This window comes from Eubalaena glacialis, chromosome 2, assembly GCF_028564815.1.
Source record: "Eubalaena glacialis isolate mEubGla1 chromosome 2, mEubGla1.1.hap2.+ XY, whole genome shotgun sequence".
Lineage (NCBI taxonomy): Eukaryota > Metazoa > Chordata > Mammalia > Artiodactyla > Balaenidae > Eubalaena > Eubalaena glacialis.
The window spans coordinates 1,979,802-1,998,282 of NC_083717.1; the positions used below are offsets into that span (position 1 = coordinate 1,979,802).

Genomic DNA, 18,481 nt, shown 5'->3' on the forward strand with positions numbered 1-18,481 from the left:
TACAGGAATAGTTTAAGAAGAAAAATCAAAGACTATATTTGTATATGTGTGTGTATGTATCACATCTCTGGAAGACATAGTTGTATCATTTGTTGCCTGTGGGAAAGAAAACTAGTGCTTGATTGAGAGGGTGGGAAAGAGAATTTTTTACTATCCTATTTATGCTTTTGGAATTTTGAGATTTGGTATTAACAATTGTCTTATATCTGCACACTTCTAAAATCTTAGAAATACTTCCCAACCTCTTCTAAAATCTTCCAAAAGAAACTGGTAGATTTCAAAGCCATTTATTAAAAATAGAAAACTCTGGTCATTTCTAATTAAGTTACAAAAGCAAAGATTGATAACTGGAAAAGTAAAATTTTATTAGGTAAATTTCAATAAAATCTTTGATTAATTGGCATATAGAATTTAAGAAAAGAATATAATGATTATTATGTGCAGCCAACAAGAATTTTTTTTCCTTAGATTTGCATACCACAATGAGAATTAATTTCAAATATCCATTAAATCTGAGCATGGAAATAAATGGATCTTGAAACTAGCCCTCTAATTATTGATCCACAAAGCATTAAACCAAAGTTTTCAAATCTAATGAATCCCATTCAATCTTTCTGATCTCACTAAAAATATTTTATTAATAATAGCAATTCAATTAGAGAAAGACATTTTGTGCTGTTAATACAAGTTTTGAATGTTAATTTAACTTCTGTCTCACCCTTTTTCAAATTTTAGTTTTGTTATGTTTATAATTTACATAACATATTAATACAGAAGAACATGAGTGTGATTTATAATTCAGTATATACCTCCTGGGAATACACACTTAATTTTCTTTACCAATGGTATTTGTGATAAAGTTTAGAGACTGCTGCTTTAGAAACAAGCTCTCACTGGAATGGGAGGCCCCCGTGGAGTTGAGTAGTGAGGAAGAAGAAGAAAGGAGTAGAAAGTCCCAAAATGTAGTTACCACTTAAGTTCCAAGAAATAGAATTCTAGAATCTCTAGACAGTTGGAGACAAAAGAGCTAAGAATTCTTCTTTCTCTAAAGCTCTAAAGAAAGGTCCTTGGTTGAGGCCAAAATCACTTGTGTCTGGTAAGAATCAGGAATGGTTTCATGGGATACAGGAAGCTCGTGTGAGCTGCCGATCACTGATTGAGTAAGTAGAAGTGTTTCTCCGCCAGAATCACCTGAGGGGTGTCTGTGAGGCAGGTACCTTTTTAGTAAGACCTAAATTACTCTAATGAAGCCACTGTCCCAAAGAATCAGCAATGGCAACCCCCGGCTTGAAGGATGTAGAACTTTGTACTTGGGTCCAGCACTGCTGTGGGGTTTTGTTTTATCTTGATTTGTTTGAGACCAGTGAGATTCTAAGACAAGGTGTGCAAACCAACTGAATTTGTAAGCTCTGTGTCATAAACCTCGTTGGTCTCCTTCTCAGTGCCTGGCACAATGCTAGGGTATAGCTCACTGCTATACCCCAGGGACGTTTGCTATAAAGGGCCAGATAATAAATATTTTAGACTTTGTGGTCAATACGGTCTCTAACACAGCACTCAACTGGGAAAAGCAGCCATATACAATATATTACCGAATGGGCGTGGCTATGTTCCAATAAAACTTTACTTACAAAAACAGACCTAGTTAATGACCCTTGCTACTCACCAGTATGTATTCTAGATACCCCATCTGAGATGTAGTCACCTTATTGCTTAATTACTTTAAAGCCCCCATAATGATTCTCCCTCTGGCCTTGCTGAATACTCAGCCCTGTTTTTAGCCTCACCTCTCACTTGGAAAACTTAGCTCCACGAGGAGAAACTAACAACTCTAGAAACTTCTAGGCAGATGAAGAAAATGATACTGGATGAAAATATGTATGAATATCAGGTTCAGTATGAGGAGCAGTTATCAGAAATTTCACTCCACCCTCATCCCAGCAAGGTTGTTCTATTTAGGGAAGACAGATGCCTTCAAGAGAGGAATCACTTCTGGAAAACCAGTAGCCAATAAGGCATGGACCTTTTGATCCTACTCCCATTTTAAATAATTCAGTGGGGTCTCTTTATGTCCTCTCCACTCCCACCACCAACACTTTCCTCCTCTTTTGACCCATAGTCATCCACCCCTTCTTGCTCCTCAGCTGACACCAGACTTTTAGGAAGGCCCATGAAACAGTGATGGAAGAAACCCCAAAAACATTGCATTTGCAATGTAACACTGATATTTCTGAAGCAACACTCCCACGTTTGGAAAAGTATCAAGAAAAGAGAAAGGAAGAAGGATAAGGTGCTAAATCTTCTCCCTTTAATAAACCCCCAACAATAAATCTTAGAGTTGTCCATGTAGACCCATGTATATTTCATCTCTGGCTGAAACTGAGGTGTCTGTTTCCACATGCATAGGGAATGGTTACCTCTTTGTATTCTATTTTTTGTTTTGTTTTGTTTCATAGAGTTAAAATGGGAATCCTAGAAATGCTTCCCACTCTGTGGTTTCCATCTGGACTTCAAAAGAGGGTTAATATCTTTGTATGCCTGGTCCCGGGAACATAGCATTTACTTGAAAGTAACCATGTAGAAAGGGTTAGAGAGCCTGCACTCACCCTTTTCCTGTACTGTGTACTCACTGCCCTTGGTTTTTCCCTGATGCTGGTTCTGAATGTTCACAAGTGACAGGAAACATCTAGGCTGGCAGATTTCGAAGTTCTCATTGGCGATAGACTTAGTCTCAGGAATCAGGACAAAGCAGGGCTGTCTGATGTGGTCTCTCATTTTTGACAGGTTCTGCCTTCAACAGGCCTGAGGATGAAGGCTGCTGGTACTTTGGCCCTGATGGGTTGCCTGATCACAGTTGTTGAACCCAAAATCTACACTCGCTGTAAACTGGCAAAAATATTTTCGAGGGCTGGCCTGGACAATTACCGGGGCTTTAGACTTGGAAACTGTGAGATTTCTCCCTTCCTGTTCTCTTTCTTCCCTTGGACTCTCCCTTGAGATGTCAAAGGCCGCATCCACACTCACTTCTGTTTGCTCCCAGCCCATCCATGCTCTGCCCCACCAGGGACGGCTGCTGGCTGTTCACTTGCCCTGAACTGCTGCTCTCGGGGGCTTCTCTCCTCCTCCCTGCCCCTCTTCTCCTCACACCTGGAGTCCTGTACGAATGACACCAGCAAGGGGAGGGGAAAACACCACCATTCTTGCTGACAGTGTAGGGGGCAGACCTGACGTTTAGTCCAGTCCAAACTCAGCCACTGACTATGTGTGCCACCCTGCGCATCCTGTACCCCTCGGGTGCACTACCAGCCCTGACCCTCCCCAAGGTTTGTCGGGAGCAGAGCATGTTCCCTTAACATGTATAAGGGAACTCTCCCCCTAAGAGCAGGGTTGGAGAAAAAAATGCGTTTTTTTTCCCCTCACATTTCTGGCTTTTTCTCGCTCTAGGGATCTGCATGGCCTACTACGAGAGCCACTACAACACCACTGCTCAGACCGACCTGGAGGACGGAAGCACCGACTATGGCATTTTTCAGATAAACAGTTACACGTGGTGCAGACGTGCGAAGCTGCAAGAGAAAAACCACTGTCACGTGGCCTGCTCAGGTATGCTTTTGACTCTACAAATATTATCCTTAAGGATAGACAGGAAAGCTGATCATGGAATATCCACCCACCTTCTGCTTTAACCGAAATTTGGAGTCCAGATGTGCAAGTAGGTCTGCACCAGGCTAATAAATTATTCAACAGTTCCCCAAGGTGACACTCATGATTCTGTGGCCTACTTGTCCAAAGATGACTTTTCCCTTCTAGGGTGGTTTTTATGAAGCCCACCACAAAAACAGGGGCCTGGATAAATGACCTTACTACCCTTTCATGCATAGAAAAGTTAAATATATTCATTAAGAAGGAAAAAGCTGTTCACCACTGCTTTCCATAAGCAATTCACTCGATACATGCAGTTTATGCTTCTTTATACAGAATGAGACAAATAAATTCACTTCACATAGCACTTCTTAAACAGTAGAAATGACACTAGAATTCACTTCCAAGTCTTTTACTTCAATCACTTGGGAAATATATGTGTGCACAGAACTGAGCATAGCAGGACGCATCAGACACGAATTCTGGTGTTAGGGAAGAGAATATGTGCTTATACGAAGTTCGATAAATGACTGTAAACAGGTGTGGGCTTCCAAGGAAAGAGATATTATTAATAAAGTCATGGGAAGCTTTGTAGACATAATGATATTTTATCTAAGATTTGGAAGATAGGTAAGATTTGGATATTCAAAGATAGAGAAGTGTCATTCCAGGTAAGGAGAACAGAAAAGCAAAAAGGTGCATGAAAAATAACAGGACATGTGGTTGTAAAGGTTGATGACTACCTGACCACAGAGGACCTTGGGACCCAGGCTAAGGAGCATACACTGATTTCTGCCTGCACTAGGAAATCAGAATAGGTCAGTTGATTCAACATTGCTTCAGAAAAATTAATATGCCAGCTGGGTGTGAGAGAGATTAAAGAAGAGATGATTTAAGTGAGAGATAAAAAGACCTGAATGATGGTCATGGCTGGTGGTATGGAGAAGAATATGCAAGGGACACTCAACAGTAGAAGGATGGAGTGAAGTAAGTGATTGTCTTGTTTGCGTCCCCTCTAGAAGGTAAGCTCCGTGAGGGCAGGAGTTATATCTGTTTTGATCACTGGTGTATCCTCAGTGCCTAGAATGGTCCCTGGCCATTGTTGGAGCTCAAGAAATATTCATTAACTAAATGAATGGAGGGAAAAGAGCAAGGGTGAAGACAAAGTGATAAAATTCCTTAGGAGCAGGAAATAAACTTTTATTTCTCTTGGACACATACAAGATAATCAGTACATAAGTGTGAATGTATGAATGATGGAACACTATGTTAATTTACCTAATAAGTTGTCCCTACTCCTACATTACTGTGGAATGCTCACTACCTCCTGACCAATTGTTGGGTCAACCCTTAATTTAGAGCATTCTTTTGTTGAGCCAAAATCCATGTCTTTATAGCTTTATTCCATTAATGCTAGTTTTTCCTTCTGGATTTATTCAAAACAGATTTTCTCTATTTTATACACAGCAACTTATTAAATGTTTGAAAATAATTAGTAGGTATTTCTCATCTTCAGTTCTTATCTCCGAGGCTCAAGCATTCAGTACCTTCACTTTGCTACAGGTTTGACTTTTAAACTCCTCCCCTTCTTGGTCACTCTCATTAGCATCCCCTATGAGCTTACCAATAGAGTCTTCTAGTTAAACATGGTGGTTGGATGTGTATATTGTTAGAAGCTGGAAAACAAGAGGACAAATGGTGACTAATTTAGCAATTAGAGAATTGCTAAATCCTGAATCTTAAACTGACCGTGGGAAAGCCAAGAAGCAACCACAGGATCCCAAAAGGGCTCAGAAATCAGCAGCATCAGCTACTTCTGGAAACTGGGGTGAAGGCATGTTGAAAACAGGAAGATCAGTTGGAAATCCAGTTAAGGAGCAGCTGATTCCCCTCCTGATTCCATTCATGTATTGACTGCTCCTCCGCAACCCTGGCAGGATACTGGGGCTCTCTATCCTGGACAGGATAAGTAGAACGTCTCTCAATTGAGGGACCTCGCCAACATTTGAGTGTGAGAGCTCCGTACTAAACATGGAGTTAAGTTTCTGTAGTCCCAGTCACCTTCCTCCACTCCGATCCTGGAATGTTGGCAGCCAGCCTAGGCTCTCCAGAAGAGAAGACCCTGTTCTGGGGAATCCAGCCAGATGGAAAGGAAATAACTAAAGTGGGGCCTCCCAGTGAACAAACTAGCTAGATCTCCCTACCGTGAGATGTACAGTTGAAAATCCCCACCTCTGTGTACAGAACTCCTAATCAGCTTTTTAGTGTCCCTCTCCTAAATAAGTGCAGATAACTAAGGGGCATTAGACTTCATAGGAGTGTCACTGACATGAAAGAATGAGACCACCACCACCACCAACAACAACAACAAAAACCAGATAAAAATAACTTATTGAAAGCAGAGATTATGCAGGGAAATGAAAACTTCAAAAAAAAAAACTATCATTAATACCTTTGATATGTTTACATTTATAGTGAATTTCTCATAGACAGCATATAATTGGGTGTTGCTTTTATAACCAGTCCAACAATTTCTGCTTTTCAACAGTAATGTTTAGACCAGGGAACTTTTTCTGAAAGGGACAGATAATAAACAGTTTAGGTGTTGTGAGCCTTATAGTCTCTTTTGTAACTATTCAACTCTTCATGTAGCACAAAAGCAGTCACAGACAATATGTAAATGAATGGGCATGATTATATTCTAATAAAACTTTATTTACAAAAACAGAGGGTGGGTCTGTGGGCCCTACATAGTTTGCTGAACCTTGATTTCGATAATTTATATTTAATGTAATGGCTGATATGATTACTTTAAAATCTACCATCTATTTGTGGGATCTATCCATCTATTCTTGGTTTATTTTTCCTGCCTTCTTTTGGATTAATTGAATATTTTCAGTATTCTCTCTTATTTCCACCACTGGCTTATTAGCTGTACTTCTGTTTTATTTTTAGTGGTTCCTCTAGGGTTTACAATATGCATCACATTCTACCTTCAAAAAACACTATACCACTTCACATATAATAGAGTTGACCCTTGATTTTCTCATTGGGCTCCCTGTAGGTAATGTGTCCTCTTTCCTCTAGCCCCTTTTTACAATTTCCTCTTTGTCACCAATTTTCAGCAATTTGATCACAAATGTCTGTTTTTTGTGTGTGTTTATCTTGCTTGATATTCACTAACATTTTGGATCCCTGAGTGGATAATTTTTTAATCTTTCTCCTTCTAGGAGTCTAATAACACATGTGTTAGATCATTTGATGGTTTCCCATAGGTCACTGAGGCTCTTCATTTTTTTTTCAGCCTTTTTCGCTTTCTGTGTTTTTTCTTTTTCAATTGTTTCCACCACCCTATGTTCAAGTTCTCTGATCTTTCTTCTGAAGTGCCTAATCTATTAAATTCACCAATTGAATGTTTCATTTAAGATAATGCATTTTTTCAGTGCCAGGTAATTATTTTATATCTTTCATTTCTCTCATTTGATTCATGTTTTCCTGTAAGTCCTTGATAGCAATAAACATATTTATAAGCACTGTTTTAAATTTCTTGTCTGCTAATTCAATCAACTCTGTCACTTCTGGGTCTTCCCTTTGACTGATCTTTCTCCTGGTTATGGGTTACATTTCCATACCTCTTCGTACATGTGATCGCTTTTTATTGGATACTAGACAGCGTGTGTATTACATTGTTGAGTGTCTGGATCGTGTTGTCTTCCTTTAAGGATTTTTGAAGTTCATCTTGGCAAGCAGTTAGTTCTGGTCAGGGATGTTCTAGAGCAGTCATTACGGGAGGGCTAGTTCAGCCTTACTCTCAAGGTATTTCCCTTTTAGCCTCTCTTGAATATCCTAAGGTTCAGCAAAGTCTCTCTCCTCTGGCCAGTCAGAAAACATGTCTCCCAGCCCTGGCTGAGCCCTGCAATTGTTGAGGTCCCTCGCAACAGTTCTCTGACTAGTCTCATGGAGTTTTACCCTTGACGTGCCCGGTTTGGCCTTCAACCAAAGACTCAGTGGCATCTCTTTGCAGAGCTCAGGCGTGTTTCTTTTGGTGACTCCTTCCTCTCAGGGACCCTCTCGACAAATGCCAACTGTCTCGGCCTCTCACCTCTGTCTCCTCCACGTAGACTGCCATCTCCCGTCTGGGTTTTACCTTCAAGGTCTGGAAAGTGGCACTGGGCAGACAGTCACAGCAGTCACAAGGTGAGCCTCGTCTGCTTTCTATCTCTCAAGGAGTCTGCATTCCCTGTTGTCTAATGCCTGAAAATCATAATCACATGTTTTGTCTAGTTGTCTAGTTGTTTACAGTAGGAGAGAAAATCTGCTACTCACGGCCGTGCTTGACTTTACATGCGGTTTACTGATTGAGTATTGTCCAATCCTGTGCCAGTTAAGGAAGTCTGGGGTAAATGTATATCTGCAAGACAACCATGGATTCTCAGAAATTAAAATGTTAGATGGTTCATGGTTAGAGGTGAAGGATCACTCATATCTGCTTTCTCATCATAAAAAGCCTGGGATTTTTAGGGACAGCTTTAAAATAGAAAACAGGATGTTGGTTTTATACCCTAATCACCCTCTATGACCAGCCGCCCCCAGCCTCAGTCCAGAGAGGCTGTACTTAGGGACAATGTCATTCTGTCCCATGGATTACAGAAGTAGGGACATTCGTCATGGGAACCTAGAAACAAGCTAGCATTAGAGTGTGTGTGCAATGTACATGACACCTCATACGTGTACAGAATACACGCACCTCACGCCCATCTGCTGAAGCTACGAGCTCTTCTTAGTCCCAGACCAAATCATACTCCTCAAATTGCTGCCGACCTTCCCAAACTATTTGGACATAATATCTGTTATATATACATATATAGAAATATAAACATATCTATGTATACACAAACTCACATACATATAATAATATAATAGCAATCTTTATTTCCCTCCAATAACTTAGCCCTCATTAAAATAAGAGATGTTGGGCTTCCCTGGTGGCACAGTGGTTGAGAATCTGCCTGCCAATGCAGGGGACACGGGTTCGAGCCCTGGTCTGGGAAGATCCCACATGCCACGGAGCAACTGGGCCCGTGAGCCACAACTACTGAGCCTGCGCGTCTGGAGCCTGTGCTCCACAACAAGAGAGGCCGAGATAGTGAGAGGCCCGCGCACCGCGATGAAGAGTGGCCCCTGCTCGCCGCAACTAGAGAAAGCCCTCGCGCGGAAACGAAGACCCAACACAGCCATAAATAAATAAATAAATAAATAAAATTAAAAAAAAAGAAGAATAAGAGATGTTTAAGAAACCATCATTGCCCCCTGTATCTAGTCTAGCCCACTTATATTAATCTCTATTTCTCGTATCAGCCTGGTATCTTAGTTGGCCATTGTCACTTCAGAGAGGACAAGGAGATGTAAATTCTGGGTTAAGATAGTGGTATTTCCGTTGGAGGCCAGGGCTATGCTGGGGAGAGACAGACTTCGCAGTAGAACTCATCTTAACTGAAAAGAACGAGTTCTTTTTGTGTAGATTGTTGCTGATTTCTTTTGTTGGATGGGGGAGAATAAATGATTCCATGGAACGATGCTTTGACGTTCAACGTAACCCTTTCCTTATCTGTGTTTGACTGGACAGAATTGTCTATTTGAAGTAAATCGAGCAGAAGCCGTTCTTGGCTCGGGTGCCGGTACATACCTGCTCTCTGGGCTCATTTCTGCCCCTCTGCTGCCCCTCTGTGGCAATTTCACTGGGTTTCTCACATGTCAGCCCTGTGCCAGGTTCTTTATTCCCCAGCCCCGAGCTAGCTTAACACATTATCCTAAGGAAATTCAAAGTCACGTCCAACTTGCACTTGCAAAACATCTCAGTTGTGCAACAAAGTGGGACATTGACAAACACCTTCCACGCTCTGTATGACCTGGGCCTGCAGTACCTACTCCTCCCACCAAACCGTGCACAGCATCTCCAGACGGGCAGCCTGCCTCACCCCAAGCGCGAGCTTTGTTCTCTGTGTACTGGCCCCAGGGCTGCGCCGAGGCAGGTCTCACAGCGTACCCTCTGCTTCCTCCCCACTCTGTGTAATCTGTGTCCCTCCATCCCTGGAGACCCCAGAGAACCCACTTCTCCTAGGAAACAGGCCCCAACCACGTTCAATCACAAACCACGGTGTCTCAAGCACTCATCAAGAATGTATGCACACGAAATAAAGTGTTTCTAAGTAATCTGAACATGTATTAGATACCAAGCCCTTAAGTTTGGATAATCTCCTAATAATTACTTGAAAATTAATGAAGTATTTATACTTTTATTATCGACTTTGTTAGCAGACGGTGTTGCACAGGCGGGAATCTTAGCTGCAGTAGCTCTGTTGGAAGGAAGTAGCCTTAGGTTTAAAGGCAGACTCGCTTACTGGGTGTGTGACCTCAGTTTACAGGGATGATAATGGCTGTAACCATGATAATCATGTAATATGAGGGAGATAATGCATGAAGAGGCTTCATATGTGCTGGACATAGGGTACATTTTCCATAAAGGTCAACTAATAGCAATAGCTATTGTTATAAATAATTCTCTTCCCAGAAACAAGGCAAAAGACTTTTATAAGCTAATAAAGCTTTATTTGCTTTCCAGAAAAGTTGAATCCATTACACTTCCATCAGCAAGAACTCAGGAGTGCATATCTCATTGCACCCTTGTCAATATCGAGTGTTACCCAATTCCTACAAAATCTTTGCTCAGTTGATAAATAGAAATGCTGTCAAATGGTTTGGGTTTTTGTGTCTTGGATTGGTGGTTGTGGTGGGCGTGGATGTGGATTTTCCAGGTTCCCCTCAAAGGAAGAACATTTGGTCCCAGCTGCATTTGTGTGATTTGCGTACTGTCTACTGGCACCTGTTCGGGTGTCAAGAGCTGCATCCCCTAAGGTCCTGCCCCTGTGGGCAGCCCACACCCGGGGAGTGAGTGCAGCAGGGGTATAAAACCTGGGCCTCAGAGGGGTCCAACCTGGGCAACTCTGATGGGCAACATTCACCACAGGCTCAAGGCCAGGGGGTGAGGTTTGATGGGCCTAGATCACAGCTATGGTCTCCGCCTGCCCGTCCTGCTTCTGCCCATTTCTTCTACAGGTGTGGATCCCTAATAAATACCTTGCACTCCAAACCCATCTCAGCATCTGCTTCTGGAGAAACCAACCTGCAACAGAAGTGATGCTGGACTTTTTTTTGTTTATTTGCCTTTTTCTGTCATGTTTGTGTTGAGAAGGATTTTGAGGCCACTTCTGGTGAAGCAATATCAATGAATACATTTTCAGTTGAAAGATTTGTTACATCTGAAAGCCATAGAAAAAGTAACAAAGATTGATGTATTTGACATAAAACTTAAAAATTTCTGCATGTGAAAAACACCTTGGGTAAAAAGAAAATTATTGCACAAGCCAGAAAGTTACAATAGACAAAAGTTTAATAATTATCTATAAGGAGATGTTCCATGTCAAATTAACACAAGTAAAGAAAACACTGTACTGTCCTCTCGCACTTGTGTGTTTCTTTAGGACATAAAAAACATTTTCCTGTTGTGTTTTCCCTAAACACATTTCCAAAAACCTTTCAGGGCTGGTCCATTCCTCTGAAACATCAAGGAGTCTGAAACTTTAAGATGTGGCTGGTCTAGAAACAGAAACAGTTCCTTGATTTGTGAAGAAGTGTAACAAAAATAAGGACACGGCTCAGAGTTTTTCCAACCCTCCTGCTCCAAAAGCAGTGAGAAAAGTAAAGAAAATCTGATTCGGGCCTCCCCAGCTCCACCGATAAAATCTCGGCTAACCCTCTACTCTCTCTTACAGCCTTGATCACTGACGACCTCACAGATGCAATTATCTGTGCCAAGAAAATTGTTAAGGAGACAGATGGGATGAACTACTGGTAAGAGTCTTTCCTTGGGAGACAAGCTGACGTGGGTGGAAGCTACAGTGTGTCCGTCCATCACCGCTGTAGGGGATGGAGACAAGCGCACCTCTGCAGAGTGGTCCAGCGATTCTCATGTGACCTAGTGTATATTCTCCTCTATTAGGGTGTGGATGTGCAGTGAATCTGGTAGAAGGGATTAGTATGGGGAGGAGAGGTGGTAAGGAGTCAGAATAATTTGCAATTGCTTCCAACGTCAAGGTGTTCCAAACAATGAAGAGAGAGGTGCTTTCTCGTGTGAATTGGAGAGCATCCGTGAAGACAATGCACCAGAGGAAAAAGCTCGAGTTTGCTCTAGATTTGGATAAGATTTTGGAAGTCTATGGCAGGGAGAGGGAAATGACCATGTCAGTTGCGTGAGAAATAGACACGAAACCTCCCCAGGTGGTGTATGAGACATGGCTAAGCCGGCGCCCGCCGTCATCTCTGCGGCTGTGTTTCTTGTGAACATTGCTCATCAGGTCACTCACTTGGGGATCCCAAATTTTCAGAGATGTGAATGTTTAACCAAATGACCCATCCTTATAAAAGTTGCTTACTTGTTGCCGAGGCTAATATGGACTAGGAAAAAACCAGGGAGAGGAAAGTCTTAACAAGGCAAAAGGATGGAGCCCTTGGATCTCAGAAGCAAATGACACTAAACCCTGGGCACCACTGGTTACATGGGTTAATTGTCTATGGTGTTTGAACCTCAGAATATTTGGATTGTCATGCTTCGCTCTGTTGTTCCTGCTTCCCTCTCCTCCTTAGGCAAGGCTGGAAGAAGCATTGTGAGGGCAAAGACCTGTCTGAGTGGAAAAGGGGATGTGAGGTTTCCTGAACAGGACTGGCACCAAGGATGCTTCACAACAGCCCCCGAGGATTTGTAAGAACAGTTGTGTCATCTTATCTCCCTTCCTCCTAATCGTCCTTCTAGAGCTGGAGAGGGAAAGTTAAGCTATATTTTTAAGGAAATAAATAGTTCCATTTAAATGTCTTGACTTTACCCTGACTACATTTCAATGATGTCGTAATAGCACATGGTTAAGACTTGAAAAGTCACCTACAAAATGTTCCAGCCCTGGAAGGAACAAGCTTCTCTTCTTTACGGTAATAAGTCCTGATTCCTGTGGCCCTGAAATGGCTGCTTATTTTAAAAATACAATTCCCAGGTCAAGGAGGACGCTGGAGGAATGACCGTAGTTTGCTGACCTCTATCCTGGAGCAGTAAGTCCTTCTCCTGGTCATCGGATGAATAGCCCTTCCTCAGCTCACCTCTGCCAGAGAGAATGTTCCTGATTCCCCCAGGCAGTTACGATGGGTATTCAAATGGGACCGAATAGATGGAGTTGCAGCTCTTAGCCCCAGGGTTCCCCACGTTATTCCAACATCCATTTAAATCAAACCTATCAAAACCCACACTTACATCCTCATGACAAAATTGTTTCCAGACTTAGACCTACAGATTTTATTAGTTTGCTCGGAAACTGGCCTGACTATCTAAAGATATTTCATTACCTGGAACAGTGGGCTGAGGGGTTCAGATCCCCAAAGATATTCCCAGGATGCCCTCTGCTCCTTGCAGGGGTGGCTCCTCTACAGGGCAGCTCCACTCTGCTGAGTTTTGCCTTGTCCATTCTCTGTCCTGCTAGGGTTAGAAGTGGTTGGGCCTGTCTTGTTGGAACTTTAGGGTCAGGTTGAACGCAATCTGACCGTGAGAAGGCACCAAACTGAGGTTTGTTGGAAAAACGGTTATGCCTGCAAATAAGTTGCCCACTTAGAAGAAAGTCCCCACGAGTCAGACTGATGGCTTCGTCATAGCACCTAAATAACCCATAAACGCTCTCTAGTGGCCAGCTGCCTCGGTTTACTGTTGGCTCATTTCGCATCCACTGGCTTTACTTGCAGACATAGGCTTTAAAAGCAGAACGCTACTTTCCAAAAGAATATAAACGTTTTATATATGCCTAAACAAACGTAATCCTGTGACAATTTAACAGGCATTACAAAGCATGGGGAAAAAAAAAAACTTCTGAAACTTCTGATGTAAGAATCAAAAAATAATTACTTAAGATGGCTGAAGAAAATCTGAGAATTTTAGTGTCCATTACGCTGTAGTAAATCAACAATCAGTGCTTGCAGAGGTCCATAAATATGTATTTTTCATTATTATTGTCTTGTCATTCATCCACCTTGCAGTCTCCGTTTTTAGCCAAACCTGCACCGTTAAAACCAGTGGTACCACGTTAATGACCTAGGTGGGCATGGGTCCCGGTGCCAGCTATTCAAAGACTAGGGGAAAATTTTTTAACAAAACAAAAATCCAAATCCAAAAAGCGCTTTGAAATCCAAGGTGAAGGGAAGCTAGCTGGCTCTACAATTTGATGGATCTTTTTGCAAAACTCATAAATGTTCTAAGCATGCAATCTTACTATTTCTCTCCCCAAGTGTTTCATTTAGTATTTCCATAAATAATAATTTAGGATAAAAGAATGCATTGTCCTGGATAATTTTCCACAATCAATGCCCTCTGAAATTCAAGAGGAAAATATTCCTCCTATTCCTGAGTTATCTTTATTTATTAAAATAAACTAAGATTTACATTCGCTTATACAGTTTCCAAAACATTTGGAAAGAGATTTTCAATTTCTCCTCACAACAACATTATCAGCTCCTTACCAGATGCACTGAGCACACAGTGGTGTAGATATTGGGGTGTAGAGCTGCTTAGGTGGGTACATTCTTTCTTTGGGGACTCAGCTCTGCCTGAGTCTTGGGACTCCCCTCCACTAGGATCTGTCCCTTTGCTTCCCAGCTGGTTCCCTGTTATTACTCAGCACTGTCTATCTGGTCCATCACTTTTTCTTGATGCACCCTGAACCCAATATATCATTTGCCCTTGGGTGTCTTTGGTCCTGGTTTTCCCAAAAAAACCAGGGAGATTGTACCATTTCCCTGTCACCTATTCAAGCCCCACCCAGGCTGCATGAGGCCTCTCTGCTCCTCCAACCTCCTACCGGTCTCCTCTATGGTCTTCCCTAATGGCTCGGTGTGGACTATTTAATGAAGGTGTGAACTATACAATGAGGTCATCAAGCATTGGTGATCTCCCCCGGTACGTGAGCTCCTTGTGGCCTGGATCATGTGTTTTACTTCTATATCCTCCACAATCCTCTTTGCAGCACTAAGCACATAATATTTGAGATTTGAAAATGTTTGATATTGATTTTTGGTACTCCTGGACACATGTAGAATCATAGAAAAACTAGGAATACTGTTGTGAAAAACCCAACCCCCATGGTTACCATGCCGTTTCACCTTCTGTAAAATGGGAATAATATTTGCCACACACAGCTGTGGTAACGATTAGTAACAATGTCAGAAGCACTAGTGGCGCAAACCAGCCTTTTAATAAAAATCGGTTACTATTATTCTATTTCTACATTATTCTTTCTCCAGTATGTTGAACAGGCGATTTCTAACAGGGACTGCCTACAGCAGGTCGAGCTACATTTGGTGTGAAATAATGGCATTTCCTGGAGGGAAAGGGGGAGATCTTGCCTGATCTGATTTTCACCGCCGGTGAAACCGAGGCCGAGTTTGTGTCACTAGGTCTGCGTGGCGCTGCTGAGATTTCCAAGCCACAGGGTAAAAAGTTAAGGTCATCTCTAGGCTTCACCACCGGCCTGCTACCACGCTCCCACTGGCAACATAATTCTTGGGGCGAGGAAGAAAAAATAAATCTAGAGCTGCCTTGAAAAGCATTCATGCAAAATACAGGCAGGATTCATAAGTAATCGGACTTCTGCATCAGTTTTCAAAACAGTATCCTGTTACCAGCTAGAGCAAACAGAGCCCTTTCAGCCCCGGGAACTGACAGGCGGTGCAGAGGGCAGACTGCAAAAGATTAAATATTTGTGCAAAACGCCACACACCCCTTCACAAAGGGCCGCCTTCGTCGGGAAGAAAAGGGAATGCGAATCGGGGGAAAGGGATGCAAGGACTGAGAAGAGAGCCTTATCTCTGCGGAGCAAGGGCTGCCTTGGGGGGAGGTGGTGAAGTGAAGAGCGGAGAACGAGGCTGCGCTGCTGCAGCCTTTGGGCGCTGCGGGCTCTCGCCTTGGGCGCTGCGGCTGCACTTTTGACCCTGGCAGTGGAGTCAGGCCAAAGGGCTGGGGGGGGGGGGGCGGGGACGGAAACAGGATGGGGAGAGTCCTGCAGTTGCCAGGCTGTGATGGCAGAGAGGGCGGAGAGAGGCGCCCTGGGAGAATCCCGCGGGCTCAGCAGCTCGGCCTTAACTCCTAGGGGCCGGAGGAGGGAGGGAGGCTGGGGCAGAGGCCCGCGGAGCGCACCGTTGAAGTCGGCAAGGCGTCCAAAGCGAAAGACCAGGAAAGGGAGGTCTTTTTTGAATATTGTTAAAAATTGCAATTTTTCAACTCCGCTGACAGTCTATCAAGGCCGGCGTCTGCCTCTGAGACATTTTAGTGGCTGCCAGGAACTTGGAATTTAAAAAAAAAGAAGAAGAAGAAGGAAAGAAAAACCTCACACAATAATGCTCTGTGCAGGCAATAGAGAGATGGCTGATAAGATGAGAATCTTTCAGGAGTTGGGACTTTTCCGTGGACTTTGGAACTCCATCTGGCCCTACCAGGAGGGCTAACACAGGATGCTTTGCAGAAAAAGCAGCCTGGGGGAGGCCCTTTGGATCCAGCTCAAATGACCCATTTGAGGAGGAGGAGGAGGGGCCCCAAGGGGGAAGGACAGCACATGGGCGGCCTACAGCCTGGTCCTCAAAGCTCGCTGAAGAGGGGCATCCCTGGGAGGGTTTTTTTAAATGCTGATGCCCGACTCACTTGTGTTAAATCAGGCTCCCTGAAGGTGGGTGTTTTTTTAATTCCCCGTTAATTCTAATGTGAGGTCAAGGCCATGAACCCCCAGGGAGAGACTTAAAGGGACGCTGCGGGCGGCACGCCTTCCTTGGGCTCTTGTACCCGAGTCTCCTCACTGGGAGAAGAGCATCACGTGCCCCCCGCCTTCCCAGCTGCATCTTGGGTCCTCAGGAGGCCTTCCGCTCAGAAGGCGTAGAGGCAGCCTCTGGATCTGAGCTGAACCCCGTCATCCAAGCAGACTGGGGAGACGGAAACTAAATTTTTGGTTATAAGCACGCTGTAGTGTATACAGAAGTAGAAATACAGTGCTGTACCCGTGAGAGTTATATAACGTTATAAACCAAGTTTACCTCTTTTAAAAAATAATTAAAAAAAAAAAACAAACACAGGGAGAAAAGGGATAGAAATCATACATAACTTATGGTTACCGAAGGGGAAAGGTGGGGAGGGATAAATTAGAAGCTTGGGACTAACAGATACACACTACTAGATATAAAATAGATAAACAACAAGGACCTACTGTATAGCACAGGGAACTGTATTCAATATCTTGTAATAACCTATAATAGAAAAGAATCTGAAAAAGAATAGATATGTATGTGTAACTGAATCACCGGGCTGTACACCTGAAACTAACACAACATTGTCAATCAACTATACTCCAATTAAAAAGAAAACTCCTCATCTCTTGTAAGTAGCATCCAAAACAGAGGTATTCCTTGTGCATGGCCCTGTGCTAAGTGCCACATGAAACAACTGATGTGGACCCACCTCTCCCTCTGCAAGGCTGGCTGAGATACATATAGGGCTGAGATGATGTGCCAGCCCCCCTGTCTCCTTCTGAATTCCCGTCCAGCTGCCTCCTGGACTCACACCTGGTTGCCGAAGTCCATGGTTCCCAGCCCTGACTGCCATGGGACTCACCGGAGCTTTTAGAAAGTACTCGTGCCTGCCTCCCCCCGTCCCCCCGCCCCTGGACACTTATTTACTTCATCTGCAAAGGGCATCGGCATTTACTGATAAACCTGTACCTCTGATGGGCAGCCTGGCTGGGCCACTGCAGGAGGGGACAGAGGGGGAGAGAGCAAAGCTGGTTCCACTGCGCTCCATGTGCCCGCTGGGGGCACCTACTAAGCTCATCACTCCCAGCTGCAGCGTACGCGAAACTGAGTGGGTTTATAAGCTGCTTAAAGCTTAATAATCCAAAATACAGAGTGCCTTTAGCACTGCGTAACAGGAGGAAGACCAGCTGGGGAGGGAGAGGTCTGGGGTTAGGTCCTGCTTTCGCCAAACTCCCGCTCCCTGGAGCCCACCTGCTGTGCGGAGGTGACGGGCACAGCCTACCGGGCTGGGCAGAGCTCAGCCCCAGACCCATCTCTGCAGCGTAGTGAGTAACTTAGGCCCTCCTAGCCTCTGTCTGAGCTTCAATCCTATAATAGTGTTACCCATGGGCTGTGATGGGCACTGAAGTGCCTCACAGGAATTCTAGCACACAGCAAGTGCCCAGTGAGTTTTTACTATTATGATTACGAGTTAGCCAGCAGACCTCCCAGAGCCATTGCGAGGATGGATGCAGACGTGTCTGCGCAGCCCTCAGGGGACTGCAGAGCGCCATCAGCGGGGGTTACCGTCACTGACCTCCTGGCTTTAATCAGGCTGAGGCCAAGACACAAGTTCAGTCGATTCCAGAGTTCCTGGGAGCAGAATGTGGGGTTTCTTACTCTCACTCCTCAGTACTTCCAGAAGGGTCTTTTGAGTCTAAAATGTAGAGAGTTCTGGAACAGCCCCATCCTAATCCAGTGGTGACCACAGTCAGGTTGACCAAGCAGTCTTGTAATGGTTTATAGTTAACTTTCTCACGTGAGGCTGAGTGAACACCAAGCTCTTGGGGCCTGGGCGAAGCCCGCAGACAAAGCAACCACAGTGATTGGACCGAAGTGGTCAAATTAGGGGAAGAAAAATCAGGCAAGCACTACCTCATTTTGGATATTTATTTATTGATTTACAGAAGTATAGATG

The 18,481-nt window shown here is 43.7% G+C and overlaps 1 protein-coding gene across 1 annotated transcript; it reads left to right on the forward strand.

Annotated features, from left to right (window-relative positions):
* The first annotated feature begins 2,808 nt into the window (after window positions 1-2,808).
* Window positions 2,809-12,415, forward strand: LOC133084777 (lysozyme-like protein 1). The gene is made up of 4 exons (XM_061181529.1): window positions 2,809-2,947; window positions 3,445-3,603; window positions 11,475-11,553; window positions 12,346-12,415. Exons 1-4 carry the CDS (start codon window positions 2,809-2,811, stop codon window positions 12,413-12,415), a joined length of 447 nt encoding a protein of 148 aa, XP_061037512.1.
* The last annotated feature ends 6,066 nt before the right edge of the window (window positions 12,416-18,481 follow it).

Coding starts and splice junctions, on each gene's coding strand:
- LOC133084777 (XM_061181529.1), top strand. CDS start 2,809: ATGAAGGCTGCTGGTACTTTGGCCCTGATGGGTTGCCTGATCACAGTT. Junction 2,948..3,444: donor GGGCTTTAGACTTGGAAACT/GTGAGATTTCTC, acceptor TTCTCGCTCTAG/GGATCTGCATGGCCTACTAC. Junction 11,554..12,345: donor ACAGATGGGATGAACTACTG/GTAAGAGTCTTT, acceptor TCTCCTCCTTAG/GCAAGGCTGGAAGAAGCATT.